This window comes from Astyanax mexicanus, chromosome 8, assembly GCF_023375975.1.
Source record: "Astyanax mexicanus isolate ESR-SI-001 chromosome 8, AstMex3_surface, whole genome shotgun sequence".
Taxonomy (NCBI): Eukaryota; Metazoa; Chordata; class Actinopteri; order Characiformes; family Acestrorhamphidae; genus Astyanax; species Astyanax mexicanus.
This window is the reverse complement of record NC_064415.1, coordinates 11,535,214-11,553,728: the sequence shown is the minus strand read 5'-3', so window position 1 is coordinate 11,553,728 and position 18,515 is coordinate 11,535,214. Positions and strand designations below refer to the sequence as shown.

The following is an 18,515-nucleotide window of genomic DNA, read 5'->3' as shown; positions in this document are numbered from 1 at the left end:
ACCACTGATCCAATAGGAAATAGATTGGATTATTGCAGGACACCAGTAGGAACCTCTACAACTTACACAAGTAGTGTGTAATGCATGTGTAACAGAACATGCCAGATGTTTACAGACTGTTGTATGTGTAGATAAATAAATATTGCCCATATTAGTCAACATTGTTTGTTCCTTCCTTCAATCAAATCCTTCTATCTGGATTTAGTCTACAGTCACAAAACAAATACTTAAAAAGGGAACATTAAATCAGAACATTAGAACATTTACCTGCCACCAAAGAGCTGCATCCCAAGCAAGGCAAAAACAACAATGAAGAGGAAGAGCAGGAAGAGGAGGCTGATGATGGACTTCATGGAGCTCATCAGAGACACTACCAGGTTCCTCAGAGATGTCCAATACCTAGACAAGTCAGATAATTGCATATTTAGCGTAAAACAATAAGCAATCCATAAAAAAAACATATATTTGAGCAACTATCTTTGTAATAGAGCTTTATGAATGTACAAACCCATTATATCAGTAATAAAAAGCCTTTAAATCAGTATATTTGTTGAGAATATACTTCTGTGAATCTCCCTCTCCCTGTCATAAACCCATTCTCTCATTCAAATACTCACCTTGTTACCTTAAAGATTCGTAACAGACGTAGAGCTCTAAGGACACTGATACCGAAGGACATTCCAGGCCTGAAGAATCCCCAAACTACTTCAAATATACTGCCGACAATCACCTGAGAAATAGAGGCAAAATCAATGTAGAAACAGTGATTCAAACGGAAAACAATGCAATAAATCAACCAGCACCACAGCATCAGTCCACATCCCATCACACACCACACCATTACCTACCAAAACTAAGACTGTCTGACTTTAAACAAGAGAACTAAAAGAGTTTATCCTGCTTTTGTTGGAGTAACTGTCTCTACTATTAAGAAAGAAGGCAGTAGCCATGGTGTCAGTAGATTCATATTTACTCCTATTCTATTGCAAACACTTCTCTATTATGAATAGATAAGCTGTGTTTGCACTTGCAGTGTATGTATAGGTTATGTATAGTTTATGATCATTAATCATGGGTGTTTTTTGGTTTTAATGTGCAATAAACCAATCAGTGCGTCGCTTACCATTCCCTTTATAAGCCAGGTGTGCTCTGTACCTTTTGGCGGATTGCTATTTCAAGGGTGCAGCCCCCTGTATGTGTCCAACACTTTTCAGCACACTAGTTCATTCTGTTTATTCCTAATGTAAAAGTTTGCATGTACACGTTAGCGACGCAGATAGCACTGCCAAGATAGCAATGAATGTCTTACTGTTGACTGTTGTCTATGTTGTATTTAGTCAGTGGTGCACCTGTTTTTTTTTTTGTTTTTTTTTTGCCAAGATAGCAATACGCCAGAAATTTACAGTATTTCACATTCTAAGGCACATTTAAAATCCTTTAATTTCCCCAAAAATTGTCAGTGTGCTTTATAATCCAGTGCGCCGTATGTATGAACTCTACCAGTCAGGATGTAAGGAGCAGTAAAGCCACTCCGCTGAAGTACAGCGTTATACAGGAGTTTCACTTCACAGCTCTCCAGCACCGAGGCTGAATCCTATTAGCAATAGCCACTAACCATGCTAAGTGCTAGCTCTGGCACCATTCAGGGTAAGTATTATTGGCCTGTAGTCTGGTGCTGTAGCCCCAGCATTTTACTCACCCAAATAAACAGTTTTCAGGAGAGAAATCTTTTGACTTTGACTTTGAAATATATATACTTTTTTATTACAGTTCAGTTTACTTAGCTTAGTTTAACTTTACAGGTCCTGCCGCTGGATTATAATTAGAAGGAATATATGGCGACATCCCTGTTACTTGCTAGTGTCACATAATGTGCCTTATAATCCAGTGCGCTTATAGTGTAAAACATACGGTACCTGTGTAAAAAACATAAGGTGCCTGGGTAAAATGTCTCTAAACACACAACCTCAAGCTGAGAAGATTATCATGGCATTTGTTCCGTCCATTATTGAAATAAATTCCTCTTTACTATCTACTTTGTATTCAGTTGAAATGAAAAAAAAATCCCCTGACTTGGTTTTAAGATAGCAGTGTATACAGTAAACAGATTAAGTCCCATATGAACTGTAAACTGTTGCACCCAATACTGCTGGCTGCATCCTACACACTGCACAGCTGCACAGAAAATAATGACAAAGACTGCAGAGACTCTCCAACCATAAAAAAAACAGAAGAGCCCTTTTCAAAGGAGTCTCACAATCCTCTCCTGTCTCAAGGACAAAATGACTGAGATATTCTGAACATTCTCTAAAGTGCTGAAGCTCAGACCTACCCCGCAGTCGAAGCAGTTGAAGGAGGAGTGGAAGTAGAGGCGGAAGCCCAGTCCGTACATCTTCAGAAACATCTCAGCCAGAAACAGTCCCAGAAACACAAACTCTGCATAGTCTGCCAGGGTGTGAAAGCATTTTTTTTTTTTACGAACAATTACATTTACAATACATTTAAGGCATTTACAAAAGTTCACCCTTTACTTTATTTGTTAAAGATCAGTACTAAGTTGCATAGGTTATAATTCTAAAAACTCCTTAATGCACAATGCTCTACATACACTACACTGTATGAGGTAAAATAAATAAATGAATAAATAAATAATGATGTGAGTAAAAACATGTGATGTCAAAAGGTGATTATAATTATAATTTGGTACAAACTGTCTTTAAGGAACAGAGATGGGCAGAATATCTCCAATTTGTTATAAATGTGTGATATTACATTACATTACATTTGGCAGATGCTTTTGTCCAAAGCGACTTACAATATTGAAGTGCAAATAATAGAAGAGGTTAAGTACAAAAATAATAGAAGTTAAAAATAAAGCATCTATAGATAGGGCCTTAAGGAGGTCAGAGGGAAATAATGGGATAGAGGAGTAGAGAAGAGGAAGAAGGAGATGAGGTTAGAATTAGTTAGTTTGTTAAAGGTATTAGGAGAGTAAGTGCTCTTTGAAGAGCTCTGTCTTCAGGAGTTTCTTAAAGATAGTGAGAGATTCTCCTGATCTGGTAGTGGAAGGTAGTTTGTTCCACCATTGGGGAACTCTGTATGAGAACAGTCTGGATTGCTTTGTGTGAGTGTTTGGTAAAGCGAGGCGACGTTCATTGGAGGAGCGCAGCGGCCGGGAGGTAGCGTAAGCCTTCAGGAGCGAGTGCAGGTAGGAAGGAGCCTGTACTGTCATCACCTTGTAGGCGATTGTAAGCACTTTGAATTTGATGCGAGCAGCAACCGTTAGCCAGTGGAGCTCAATGAGCAGCGGAGTGACATGTGCCCGTTTTGGTTGGTTGAAGACCAAACGTGCTGCTGCATTCTGAATCATCTGTAGTGGTTTTACTACACAGGCCGGGAGGCCAGTTAGTACGGCATTGCAGTAGTCGAGGCGTGAGATTACCACAGCTTGTACCAGGAGTTGGGTGGCCTGTTGCGTCAGAAACGGTCGAATTTTTCCGATGTTGTAAAGCGCAAAGCGACAGGATCGAGCAACTGAGGCCACATGGTGCGTGAAGAGAAGCTGGTGATAAAATAATTTGAAAGTTTAATAGCAATGTTCTTCAAAAGAAATTGTCAGCCCTGACACTGTCAGTATGCCTACTCACACAGGCAATTTGGCAGTGTTAAATCAACACTGTTAGTGTTAAATCAACACTTATTAGTGTTAAACTTTACACTCTCAGTGTTAATTTAACACTAACAGTGTTGATTTAACACTGCCAAATTTCCTGTGCAGGACTCTAATTCACCCAGAGACTCCATTTCCCAGCATTCTCACTCACTTGCCGGGGAGTCACGTGACTCGATAAGACATTGTAGTTCAGCTCCGCCCACTTCTGTACAATACAGAGTTACTATATTCAGTAAAACCACTTACAACTTTACTACTGTACACAACACAAGCCTTATGTTCACCATGTCCAGAAGCTCCACCCACTTCTCTACAATACAGAGTTACTATATTCACTAATACCACTTACAACCTTACTACTGTACACAACACAAGCCTTATGTTCACCATGACCTGAATTAATGTTAATTCTCTGAGCTCTGGAGCATCTGGAATTAACTATAACAAAGAAACACATTGGAAATGTGTATTGTTGTCAGATAATCAGATTTTTTGGGGGAAGAAATGAGAGCTTCAGTCCTAACCAAAAGGGCCAAACAGAGATTTTCATTGAATGAGGATGTGTTTGTACAGTTCTGTGATGCAGCATAAATGCAGTAAAGTACACTGACATCTTAGAACATCATATGGCATCTCTTTTCCAGGGATGACCATGCATTTTTTTAAAAAGACAATGCAAAACCACATGCTGCACACATTACAAAGGCATGCTTCATTGCTCAGTGCTGAAAACACCTATTTTCTACAGAATCGTAAATGTACAACTTTTATGGAATGTGTTTTAGGGCTGAAATGCAGGAAAAAATGTGTGTAGTAATAAAATAAATTAAGTTGAACAGATAAAACACAAAAAAATATATATTTTTTTCATACTGTCTGCCATCATTTGTATTTCCACACTGTCTCAACTCTTTTGTATTACAGATGTTACAAGCAGAAGGAATGGAACCAAGGGAGAAAACCCTACACTTGTAGGAATGACTATCCTCAAATCTAGCAGTACTAATGTCACAGTCGAGTAGCTAATCAGTTTTTCCATGACAATCACTGAGCATCTGAATATCAAAGACATGCTAAGGTCAGGAACGGAGCATCTCTTTGATTTCACACTCCCTTTCAAGTCCTGCATTTATCTCACTACATTCTGGTCTTCATTTATATTCTGGCCTTAAGTTTGCATTACTTGATGATTCATGACAGTGGGAGTCTCATTTCGTGCATCAGTTAGCAGCATCTAATTCTAAAATAACTTCTTAAATGGAAAAGGACACAATTTAAGAATGGAAAACAAGAAAGCAAGCAGAAACAGCATCAGTGTGACTTATCTGAGCCTCTGAAACTGTTTCTGGTTCTTACATTGAAGGATGGTCAGCCATTCGGGCTGGTTGTGGTGGACGATGGCCACGCAGATGGTGTTGAGGCCCACCAGGCTGAGCACTATCCAGTAGAAGCTGTCCGTCTTCACCATGCGGCGGATGGAGAAGCGTAACATGCGTTCTTTGCGCCGCAGGTAGGCAGCAGGACCCCGTCTGGCACTGCGGATGCTCGGTGGAGGACGGGAACCACCTGGGACATAAAGGAAAGTCATAAATTCAAACAGACAGTGTCTCAAATCAATGATAATACACTGCCTGGCCAAAAAAATGTCACCATCTGGACTGAACTATGTAAATGATGTGGGGTTGATGCAGTTGGTCAGGTCTAGGTTCAGCAACAGTATGTGCTGAAAGAATGAGGTCAGCTGACTATCTGAATATACTGAATATAGACCAGGTTATTCCAGCAATGGATTTTTTCTACCCTGATGGCACGACCATATTCCAAGATGACAATGTCAGGATTCATGGGGCTGGAATTGTGAAAGAGTTCAGGATTCAGGGAGCATGAGATCATCATTTTCACACATGGATTGAGAGAGTTCACCACAGAGTCCAGATCTTAACCTCATTGAGAATCTTTGGGATGTGCTGGAGAAGGGTTTGTGCAGTGGTCAGACTCTACCATCATCAAAGCTGCTGCAAGATTTTGGTGAAAAATGAATGCAACACTGGATTGAAATAAATCTTGTGACATTGCAGAAGTTTACTGAAACAATGCCACAGTGAATGTGTGCTGCAATCAAAGATAAAGGTGATCCAATTAAATATTACAGTGTGTGATCTGCTTTTATACACTTTAGCACTTCTCTAGTGAATCTATTCTACTTTAAGTTGCATGAATTGTTGAGACAGATGTCCAAAAGTTAGAGAAATAATGCCAACAGAATAGGACACTCTGGAACAGATAAACATGAGCCAATTAGCAGCATGCTAATGTTAGATATAGGCTTGAGGGGTATAAACCTTGGCAGCTCAATGCTAGTGGGACTTTATACTTTTGGTACTTAGTACTCTAGTACTTTTGGGATTATTTGGGGAGTTGGTGATTAGGTGGGGTGGTGATTCTCCAGCATATACTGCAATCAAATCCTCATAGCAATCCTCCAAAATCTGATAAAAAAACATTCCCAATTACTCAACAACAAAAGCAGCCTAAACACTTTTTAATAGCCCTAATTTCAGGTAAAAAACAATGAATAAGTTGGTGTTCCAATACTTTTATCCTTATAATGTAAAAGTGTAACCTTTGGTTTGTTAAGGTAAAAGTGTCTACTCATTTGTGATGGCTTTACACTAAGCATTGGGGCATTGCTGTGAAGCTTTGCTTGCATTCAGCCACAATGAATGCAGTTCAAAATGATGTTGAATTATTAGTTCTGGATCACAAACATCAATACAACTCATCCAAAAAGGAGTGAATGGAACTCCATTGATCCAAAGAACCAACAGTGGCAAATCTAGGACTGGAAAGTAAAAATCCATCCCAGAATCCATCTGAATGGCTCTGCTGCAGCTGATAGAAAACCCTGTGATGGATTTTAAATTTTTGGTCTTGGATTTGCCACCTTCACAGAGAACACAGCTCTACTTATACACAAGCCAATTGTGGATTTAGTTAAAGTTTGGCATTGGGTCCCTTTCAGCAACTGTTACATCTTAATGGTAATTGCTAAATTTTATCTATCTATCTATCTATCTATCTATCTATCTATCTATCTATCTATCTATCTATCTATCTATCTATCTATCTATCTATCTATCTATCTATCTATCTATCTATCTATCTATCTAATAAAAGGTAGCATTTAATCTTTTATTACAGCCTGATAACCTATCTGCACAGCTTTAACCACCATAAAGCCATTAAACTGTAATGTCTCATGATAAATATTATGTAGGAGTGGGTACAAACTAGAATGCTTAAACCTGCAGGTGTTATATGTTTTTTATTGATCAAAAAAGCATAAACTCTCTGAAATGTAATAAGTACATCAGTAACAGCCAGAGAGGAATGGAGAGAGCACGAGTGAGGGAGAGAGAGAGAGAGCGAGAGCATATGGACAGAGTGAAAGTGGTGTCACTAACCAACTGTCGAGATTTCAGAATATTTATCCTCTCCTCGACGTCTTGCATTTTTCTTGCTCGTGGCTCGCTTCAGCACTACATATTGAGAGAAAACATCAGATTATTGCATTAAGACGTGATTTCACTGCTACAAATGCAACAAAACATGAAGTAAAACATGCTAAAACTGCATCCATTTCACTCAGGCTTGTTGGGGATTCTTCGTGTGAAAGGACACGAGTGAAAAAAAAAAATCATGATTTCTCTTATACTGGGCAAATCCAATAGCAAAGGCCAGAAGCAGCGGTCAAAAGCTACCAAAGCCCAACACATCAGCCGGCATGTAAATATGTGAAAAGAAATGTTGCCGTGGTAACAGAAACGACTATCCAAGGCGGGCATTGAGAGATTGCATTATATGTGGCTTTACACAGCATATCCTCCAACAGCGAGACCAAAGACTCTGCTGGAAAGCGTACAAGGAGTAATCTGTCAGAAATAGTAAGCTGTATCTGTGGTGCTTTGGAACGAATGATAGAGCTATATGACACAGTGACCTCGGTATATGATGCTAACCCTCTCAAAACTATCTAATCTAACCTATAAAAACCCTACAAAATGTGATAATAACCCATTATCTACATATTATTGAGTTTAAATGTAAAATATCTCATATCTATGTGCACTGTTAAACAATTTTCTTAAGCATTCTTTAAAATAATAAACTCTATCTCTTTGATCTGATTGGACAATGGATCTTGCCACAAGTCAGACTAGTGCCCTATAAAAAAAAGACTCTCAGAGACTACTGTTGGGATGTGCACCTCTTGGTGAGAGATTATTGGCATGATTTTGAGAGTTGTTTGAACTATAATGAAAGATAACAAAAAAAAAAAGTAAAATGCTTCTCTGGTGAGCTTTTGTTTACATTTCTCCCCTGTCTCTCTGTCGTGCTCGGTGTGACTTTAGTTTCCGCCCGTTCTTGGGCTCCCTATCTCCTTAGAAAGGCGTTTTTTTCCCGGGCCATGTTCCAATTCACTAGCTGGGGCAGCAGTAGTGTATTGGACCACGACCCTGAAGACACCGGCTCGATCCCACAGGAAGAGCGGTGTGTTTATTTATTTATTTTTTCCTTTTTTCTTGGATTTACCTGCTTTGAGATTAACTGTTCTGCAATTGGGTTCAACAACCCTCTGGGCTGTAGAGCTACTAGTCTGTAGCACTGCATTCCATTACACTTCATTTTCCGCCACGTAATGGCTTGGAAAATATCTGGTCTGTGGCCAAACTTAATTGCCGACCCCTGATCTAGGCCATCTGTCATATGGTTATGGCTATGGCTATGGACTGGAACCAGCACTTCCAACTGGCATTTGTCAGCAATACAGAGCAAGAGTTCCCAAGGAAAGTCTTCACCAGAATGCAACACTTCCTATGGCTGTCCATTTGTCAGATTTATCCCCAATACAGCGTTTAAGGGACCAGCTGGGATGCCAGCATTGGCAAACTTTGGGAATGCAGGGTCTACAGCCCCAGCTGCAACATCTGTGGACAAATTTTCAGTCAATGAGCGTATAAGCTGTGTGCATTAAAGCCTGATTTAACCTTTTGTCAGTATTATTTCTGTTATAATAGATATTTTAAGAACTGGAAGGTTGTGTCAGTTAAGAAAAGCTCTTAAGGAAGGATAAAAGGAACAATGTATAAAAGCACAGTAAGTGATTCACAGTTCATTATTAGGAAAGATATCCTACCGTCTAGTGCAGACCGTCCAGAGTTCTTATTCTCCTCTGCAAGCATCACCTCCTCTGTGGGTAAAAACAGAGAAAACAACATTGGCATAAATTATTAGCCTGACACATTTTCTCTTGTTGTTTGTGTCAGAGTGATTATTAGCAGTGAACAGTGTCACACTCAGATAATAAATGGTTTAATCAGAGCCATAAACCAACTTGCAGCTATAAGTCCTCTATGTATATATACGGTACTGAAAAATAATAAGAGACCACTTAAAAAAAAAAAAGATTTACCAAATTAAAAAGCTCTGGAATATAATCAAGAGGAAGATGTATGATCACAGCCATCAAACCAAACTGAACTGCCTGAATTTTTGCACCAGGGGTGGCATAAAGTTATCCAAAAGCAGTGTGGAGGAGAACATGATGCCAAGATGCACAAAAAATGTGATTAAAAACAGGGTTATTCCTCCAAATATTGATTTCTGAACGATGAAAATGAACTTGTTTTCTTTGTATTATTTGAGGTCTGAAAGCTCTGCATCTTTGTTTTGTTATTTCAGCCATTTCTCATTTTCTGCAAATAAATGCTGTAAATGACAATATATTTATTTGGAATTTGGGAGAAATATTGTCTGTAGTTTAAAGAATAAAACAACAATGTTCAATTTACTCAAACAAATACCTATAAAAAGCAGATTTGCCAATTTATGGAGTGTATAATTTGCTAATGTCAGAATCATAGGTATAAACTCATTTACTGCTATATATATATATATATATATATATATATATATATATATATATATATATATATATATATATATATATACAGCATTGCATGTGTGGTCCATTATTTTATCTATTTGTGACATATTTGGAACTAGAATGATTAAACCATTGATTAAATGATTATTTGCTTGACTGATTGACTGGTTGATTGGTTGGTTGGTTGGTTGGTTGGTTGACTGACTGATTAATTGATTGATTGATTGATTTGACTAACTTATTGGTTGATTAATTGGCATGCTGGTTGATTGATTAATGAATTAATTTATGTATGATTAAAGAGTATGGTAATTGATAGACTTATAAATGAACTGACTGACTGACTGCTTAAGTGATTGATTAACTAGCTGACTGTTTGGCAAATTGACTGATTGATTGATTGACTGCTGAATGACTGACAGATCTGTTGCCTGATTGAGTGAAATGGTTTCATCAGAGGCGTAAATATGTTTACTGCTATATATCCTGTATATTTACTGCAGTATATACTGTCTGTGTGTGTGTGGTCCATCATTTTAACTGTTTAAAGTTATCCAGCACCTTTGGCATATTTTGCACTGTAGAAAACAATGACTATACTAACAGAGGTGCCCCCCCCCCCCCCCCCTCCCAGCCCCCCCCCCCCCCCCCCCCCCCACACACACACACGCTCTTGCACACTCCAGTCAGTGAGTCAGGCTCACCTCTTTGCTAACCCTTTGCTGCGTGGGCGAGAGCGTTTGCTGCACGGCTCGTACATCGCAGAGCTTCACACAGCCACTCTGCTCCACACACTGCCACGCTCACCTGCACTCGCTCAGCACAGGTAGTGGGAGGACAGGCTGGGGGAAGGGACAGCGCTGGGGTGTGTGTGTGTGTGTGTGTGTGTGTGTGGGCATGGAGCTAAAGCACCAAACCTTTTAGTGGGAGCAGGAGATCCACACTTATACTAAACTCACACTAACAGGAAAGATAGAGATCTCACTGCTACAAAGACTAATAGAAAATTGTATAATTAATTTATTAAATTACTGATTATGTAAATAATGAACTGACTGATTAACTGATTGATGAATTGATGTATTAAATGTTTGATTGGTTGAGTAACATTAATTGGCAAACACACTAATTGATTAATGGACTGGTTGATTAATTAATTAAGTAACTGATAGATTGATTGCTTGAATAATGAAACAACTAAGTGATTGGTTGTTTTGTCACTGATGGGTTGATTGACAGACTGATTAATTGGTGTATTGACTGATTGATTGCTTAAATAATGAACAAACTAATTGATTAGTTATTTGTTTACTGATTGATTGATTGATTGGCAGACTGATTAAGTGGTTTATTGATTGATTGCTTACTTGAATAATGAACTGACTAATTGATTGGTTGTTTTTCAGTGATTAATTGATTGATGGATTGGCAGGCTGATTAATTGGTTTATTGACTAATTGATTGCTTGAATAGTGAACTAACTAATTAATTGGTTATGTCACTGATTGATTGACTAATTGATTGATTGATTGATTCATTTATTCATTCATTGGCAGACTGATTCATTGGTATATTGAATTCCAAATAAAGATATGGTCATTTAGAACATTTATTTGCAGAAAATGAGAAATGGCTGAAATAACAAAAAAAGATGCAGAGATTTCAGACCTTAAATAAATGCAAAGAAAGTTCATATTCATAAAGTTTTAAGAGTTCATAAATCAATATTTGGTGGAATAACCCTGGTTTTAAATCACAGTTTTTATGCATCTTGTCATGTTCTCCTCCACCAGTCTTACACACTGCTTTTGGATAACTTTATGCCTTTACTCCTGGTGCAAAAATTCAAGTAGTTCAGTTTAATGGCTTTTGATCATCCATCTTCCTCTTGATTATATTCCAGAGGTTTTCAATTTGGTAAAATCAAAGAAACTCATCATTTTTAGGTGGTCTCTTATTTTTTTCCAGAGCTGTATGTATAGGACATTGTATGTAATATCTGGGGTGAGATAATACATGTTTACAGTACCAGCTCTGTCGATCCAAGCACGGTATCCATTGAGTTCCCTCTCCACCTGCTGCTGTCGCCTGAGCTTCATGAAGGCTCGCCGGTTCTCCACTCGCTCTCTCTCTTTAGCAAACTCACTGTGGGGAAGAGAGGACAGCATGACACTCACACTCACACACACACACTGAATCTGAAAAAATGAGCAGTGTTAGGACAGTTTAGTGATGGCTTACTATAACTGGACTTGTGTTGTGTGCTCTATCAGGCTCTATGTTGTTCATTCTAATTTTTCACATGGGAAACCCATGACCTTCCTGTCTGGAGTCCTGTGTGGGATCCAAAAATACTACACACTGTGGATTACATGCAGTTAAGCTTGAATACTTACGCCAGCATCTATAATATTTCTTGACAGAAAATTGGGGCTTTTATATTTAGAGATATACAATGATCAGCCAGAATATTAAGCATATTTTTATACTTTTTCACACTGTTCTTCAATGGTCAGGACCCCACATGTGAGAAAACCACCACAGAGCAGCTATTATTATTATTTGGGTGGTGGGTCATTACTCTTAGCACTGCAGTGATTAGCACTGATTAGCATGATGGTGGTGTACGAGGTGTTAGTTTTTGTTGTGCTGGTACAGTGAGTGAGTAGATCAGATACAGCAGTGCTGCTGGAGTTTTTAAACACCTCAGTCTCACTGCTGGATTAACAACAGTCCACCAAAAGCATCCAATATCCACTAATGAAGGACTAGAGGATAAGCAAGACTGTAAACTGTGCAGCTACAGATTCAGAGATTCTGTTTCTAAATGAACTTTATCTACATGGTGTTTCAGCTGTAGGTAGGAGTGTGTAATAGAGAGGAGGACAGTGGGTAATTAAAAACACAGTGTTTAAAAACTCCAGCAGCACTGCTGTATCCGATCCACTTGTACACATAGTCACAACAACACTTAAATAACACCTGCTCTATGGTGGCTTTTGGGGTCCTAACCATTGAGGAACAGGGTGGTGGGAGGATAATATACTGTAGTAAGAGGGTAAACTTATTAAAGGACTATATTCTGTAATTATATAGCTATTACATGCTTCAATACAATAAGTGAAGCTGATTAATGGACAGTAGAAGGAGGTGGTGTTAATGTTTTGGCTGATCAGTGGGGAAAGTCTGGGCACATTTACTGATGAAGTGCACATTATTATAGTATTATATTTCATGTTTAATTAATTAAAGTAGAGTAATTAGAGTAATTGGAGTACGTTATGTACTATGTATGCCCTACCGTTGACTGATGTCCTACGTGTGTAAGATACTCACCCAGAGAGGACTCCCAGAACCAGGTTTAGCACAAAGAAGGAGCCGATAATGATGAGGGGAATGAAGTATATCCAGTTCCACGTGGGACCCAGTGCGTCATTAGTCTGAGGAGATAATGGACAACAGGCACATTATTAGCCCCCGCCTGGAGAGTTTCTAGACAATGATGGAAGGCCTGAATCAGTAATTGACAAAAAGCACAAAAGCTTCTCCAGAACTAGCTCTGACTTCACTAATGAGAACTTTGTCTTTTAATATTTCTTTGACAATGATCTTAGTGTAAAACAGTGTTTCTTACATTTACTTAGACTGTTTTTGTCTGCTCAACTTCATTTGATTTTAAAATAAACAGTGGCAGGCAAAAAATTCATACTCCTTGAACGTATTTATATTTTGTCACATTACAACCACAGGCATAAACATTTTTAATTGGAATTTAATGTAAAAGACCAAGACAAAATGGTATACAATTTTGAAGTAGAAAGAAAATTATGCATGATTCAAAACATTTTTTTACAAATAAGAAACTGAAGTGTGGTGTGCAAAAGTATTTAGCCCCCCTGAGTCAATACAGCTTTGCACATCTAGTGACTGAAATTTTTGCCTGTTTTTCTTTGGGCATCATGATCTTCATAATCATGCTCTTAGATTAGATTACAGACAGGTGGACTCTTTTTAGTCATTAGCAGTCATTAGGCAACTTCTGAATGCAATTGGTTGCACTCATAAAAAAGGGGGATGAATACTTTAGCACACCACACTTTTCAGTTTTTTATTAGTAAAAAAAAAAATTAAAATCATGCATAATTTTTTTTACACTTTACATCATCTTATAATGTATACTTAGCAGACCTTACAAGGCACAGGGGATACCAAGCAATGAAGTGATGAGGTGTTTTTTCGTCCTATTTTGTCCTATTCTTCCTGCAAACACATCTGAACATCTTGTGCAACAGTACAGGGTAATCATTGTTTCATTTTTCTTTCGAAATTCTCCATGCAATCTTTATTAGGGACTGATCAAAACTGCAGAACTGCAGACCAGTCCAGTACTCGTACTCTGTTCTTCCTCAGACATGTCTTTGTAATGTGTGCAGCATATGGTTTTGCATTTTCTTGCTAAAAAAAGTGGATGGATGGGTCTATAAATAAAAAATGTTGCCTTGAAGATCTCAATGCATATTGCTACATTAATGCTGAATCATTGTGGTTTGGCACAAACAATGTGCCCTATTTTAGTGATCTTTAGACAACACAGCTTGATTTATGGCATTTCAGAGTGTCTTTGCTGTCGTAACGATGGGAAAAGTAAGCCTTGCCCGGCTCGAAGCACACAAAAGGTATATACTAATTATATTAATTAATCATGGGTATGTTTTGGGCATAACATGTAATAAACCAATCAGTGTGTCACTAGCCATTCCCAGAGCCAGATGCAATCTGACTTTGGCGAATTGGTATTTTAATGGTGCAGCAATTCTGTGCATCTTAGCAGTGGAAACTGATCTGTATTCTGTTTATTGTTCATGTAAAAGTTGGGTTTATGCACTGCTGTGTAATGAGCAGTGGTGTACATGTGCCACTTCTGGACATGATTAACATGTTCAGACTTTAAAGTTTTAGGTAAATTTTTTTGTATTGTAGCACTTGACAAAGATTTGCAAACACAATCTCTTGCCCGTGTGGTTCTATCATCTATTATATCTGATATTGATGGTTCTTGTTGCAGTGCTGTCTGATGGATCATGAGGAAATCACAGGCATTTAATTTATACAATCATTGTTATGCGCTGTAGAAGGAGAAATATGCAAATCCTGTGCAGTCTTTCTTCAAGAAACACTGTTTTTTTTAATAAATAAATCAGCACAAACTTGAGATCCTCTGCTTATTTTTGCTCCACGATGATTCAAAACAAACCAAATCTTGAATTTTAAGTTATATTATTATTTTGTTTGTTTCACTTTATCATATGTCCTACAAATATTGCACTCTCCTTCATTTTTTTATGTTTTTATGTTAAGAAGTAAAGCAGAAAATTGTGCACTCCTGGTTTAATCACACAAAAGATTTCCTATTAGAAGGACCCAACCGCCCTCCCACAGTATTCCTGCTGAAACTGTGTTGGTGTAGGTCTCCTCACAGTGTAACGGCTCTTCACCACTCAGAAATAACCAAACTGCTGCAGCTGAAAGAACACTACTATCATTACCCTTCAGATATTAATCAAGTTCATTTCTAGGGTCGATCACCCACACACAGATTAGTGCCAGATCAAAATGACTGCATATAAGAAAGTACAATTTAATCTTAAATGGAAGGGAAGACTTACTAGTAGATTTTGTAGTATTGATGTGAGAATCTGATTGCATTAATTGATTAGAGTATTAATTTTAATGCAGCTTTTGTGTTATATGTTGCACTTTTTTATATTATAAAAGCCTACTGTTAATGAGATGGAGTGATTTGGAAATAGCTGTTTTTAACTGATAACAAATTAAATTATAAAATGCTTTTTTCATACCCTGTGTGCAAAAAAATACTTGAGTTATAATTATGTTATAATTAACATCCATTTCATAGGCCCCAAAATACATTTTAGGGATGATGTTCTTGTAGAATGTCTCCTCAAGTGCTCTGAGTGGTCCAGCAGACTAATCTGCTGCCACTATGTTCGAGAGATCGCTGGTTCCAATCCCTGTCATGCAGCTTGCCATCAGCTGCGGCGAAGCCCTAAGAGAGCACAATTGGCCTTGCTCTCCCTGAGTTGGTAGATGATGTGCTCTCCCCACATTACTCCAAAGGGTGTTTGGAGTTGCTCAGCATGAGGCATCTGTGAGCTGATGTATTAGAACCGCGTCGCTGCGCTTTCCTCTGAGTGCGCTGTGATGCTACTCGGCAATGCTGCATCAGCAGCAGTTTAAAAAGAGACGGTGGCTGACTTCACATGTATCGGCATGTGCTAATCTTCACCATCCTGGTGTTGTGGCATCACTAGTGATAGAGGGAGTCCTAATGTCTCTTTATTTAATATAAAGAAACATTTTTATATAATGGATCTATTATTGGAATTAGATGAAAATGAGTGTATCCAGCAGATAAAGAAAATTTAGAGCTTACATTGTAGAGCACTGCAGTCCAGCCCTCCATGGTGATGCACTGGAACACTGTCAGCACCGCGAAGAGGATGTTATCGAACTGTGTGATGCCGTCGTTTGGTCCTATCCACGTCCCGTTGCAGTCGTACTTATCCGGACATCTCCGCACCCCGCAGGCAAACTCCACCTCTGACGAGTCCACTGTTTCATTTTCTGATCCAGACAATGAGAAGAAATTATATGTGTATGGATGTATTAGCTTAAACATTCTTAACCAAGGTTTTTGGAAGAAATGCTGCCTTGAATATGATGAAATCTCACTTTTTAGACAGCCATTTACACTCAACACTTAAGCAACACACACCAGCACACACTGTTGAGAAGCAGCAGCGAATCGTGCACAGCATACTCACTAAGAAAAAAAAAGTATTGAGTATGTTGAGGTACATTAGAGTACCTTCCAGTCTCCAGTCTTTTTTTTGTACCCATGTTTTTTGTGTCAGTAAAGACTATAAACAACATTATTAACTGAATATATGAAAAGAACTTGATGATCCCAAATTGTCTGGCTTTCAAATGAAAACTGAATAATTAAAATATATATTGTTTATTAGAACAGCGATCCAGAATACTTAATGGACCTTCTGCCTGGTTAAATGGTACAAATATGTACCTCCTGCTGTTAGGAAAAACTTTGTACTTCAAAGGGAACATATTTGACCCTGTAAAACTTTGTATATTATACCTTTAGGGGACAATTATATGTACAAGAAATTACTTATATTGTGTTTTTATGTGTGTACTCTCAACCGGAAATGACTGTCCAATTCGCAGTAACCCAAGACAAAGTGCCAATCCATTTCTATGCAATATAAAGTATTCACTATACCTGATCACCATGTTTTTTTTTGTTTTTTAAACCCCACATGGACAGACAGAGAACTTAGGAAAATCCACCCAAATAGGGATTTGAACCCAAGACCCTGGCACTGGGAGGTGAACAGGCTTACCAATACGCTACAAAAACAGTCAATTAGGACCTAAAAAGGTTTCTCCATGGTTGTAATTTCAGGCCAGTGTCTAGTATTATGCTCAAACACATCTAAATCAAAGTGTCTGTTAATGCCTGTGTATAGTTATAGTAGATAAGTTGGTACCACTTTAAAATAAGACTACCTTTATAAAGGGTTTATAAATGGTTTACAATTAGTATTATTATTAATGTTTACTAATTAGGCTGTAAATGCCTTAAAAATCATTAATAATCAGTTATAACACATATGTAGAAAGGGCAACAATGACCTGTTGTTTGCCAAATAGTGAACCCACAGCCATCTATAGTGTTGCCCTTTCTACGTATGTGTTATAACTGATTATTAATGATTTTTAAGGCATTTACAACCTAATTAGTTACCATTAATAAACTAATTGTAAACCAATTATAAACCCTTTATAAAGGCAGTCTTATTTTAAAGTGGCTCTATATGGTGGATGAATTAAATACATAATTTATAGAACCTTGCTTTCAGGTCATTTGTCCAAACAGGGAATAATCCCAGTTATAGATTATATTTTCTTTTAATGGAAAATTTCCATTCAAATGGCTGTATAGACCAAGACTCGGCTTAATCCCTAGTGCGTTACATCAGCTGATGTAAATGAAATGGTCCTAACCAAGGATGTTGGGCGTAGGCAGGCAGGTGTGGTGCAGTTTCCCGCTGTAGAACTCCAGGCCGATGATGGCGAACATCAGGATGGCGAAGAAGAGAAGGAGGCCGATCTGCAGCAGCGGCACCATCGCTTTGATGATGGACTTCAAAACGATCTGCAAACCTGACCGCACACATGACGTCAGAGGGGTTACACACACACACACACAGCTGCAGCTTCAGGATCTCATACTGGTAATATGAACACTAATACACTAATGGTATACAGTATATAAACCTAGGATCTAAATAAATCCAGCTTTATAGGGGAAGAATAATTTACATAGTAAAGGTCAATGTAAAACGATTTTATTCCAAGCCTTTTTGGAGTATTTCTATTGGTCCATTCATCAGAAAATTTGCACACATGTAAAAAAACAACTGTCTAAAAGTAAGAACTGTCTGTTTAAAAGTAAAAATGCAAATATTGGAAATGTGACACTTTTACTTAAAGTGAAAACAAATGTATAAATCTAAAATATATATTATATATTTTTATATTTTTTATAATTATTATATAATCTAATAATATACTAATAATAATAATATAGCTCTAGAAACAAAAACTAGAGAACACTTAAGTTTTTGAATCAGTTTCTCAGATTTTGCTATTTATAGGTACTACAGACAACAGTTGTCCCAAATTCTAAATAAAAATATTGTCATTCAGGATATTTATTTGCAGAAAATGAGAAATGGCTGAAATAGCAGATCTCAAATAATGCAAAGAAAACAAGTTCATATTCATAAAGTT

At 37.8% G+C, this 18,515-nt stretch overlaps 1 protein-coding gene across 1 annotated transcript in view; it reads right to left on the bottom strand.

The window, feature by feature from the left end:
• The window catches only part of cacna1eb (calcium channel, voltage-dependent, R type, alpha 1E subunit b), a 119,613-nt gene that overhangs the window by 50,283 nt on the left and 50,815 nt on the right, over positions 1-18,515 (bottom strand). The window contains exons 5-14 of the mRNA XM_049482712.1: positions 17,727-17,885; positions 16,075-16,265; positions 12,957-13,060; positions 11,650-11,765; positions 8,871-8,924; positions 7,138-7,212; positions 5,030-5,239; positions 2,333-2,445; positions 618-730; positions 268-399 (exon numbers count right to left, since the gene is read on the bottom strand). Coding sequence (XP_049338669.1) covers positions 268-399; positions 618-730; positions 2,333-2,445; positions 5,030-5,239; positions 7,138-7,212; positions 8,871-8,924; positions 11,650-11,765; positions 12,957-13,060; positions 16,075-16,265; positions 17,727-17,885 — 1,267 coding nt within the window. The remainder of the gene's footprint in view (positions 1-267; positions 400-617; positions 731-2,332; positions 2,446-5,029; positions 5,240-7,137; positions 7,213-8,870; positions 8,925-11,649; positions 11,766-12,956; positions 13,061-16,074; positions 16,266-17,726; positions 17,886-18,515) is intronic.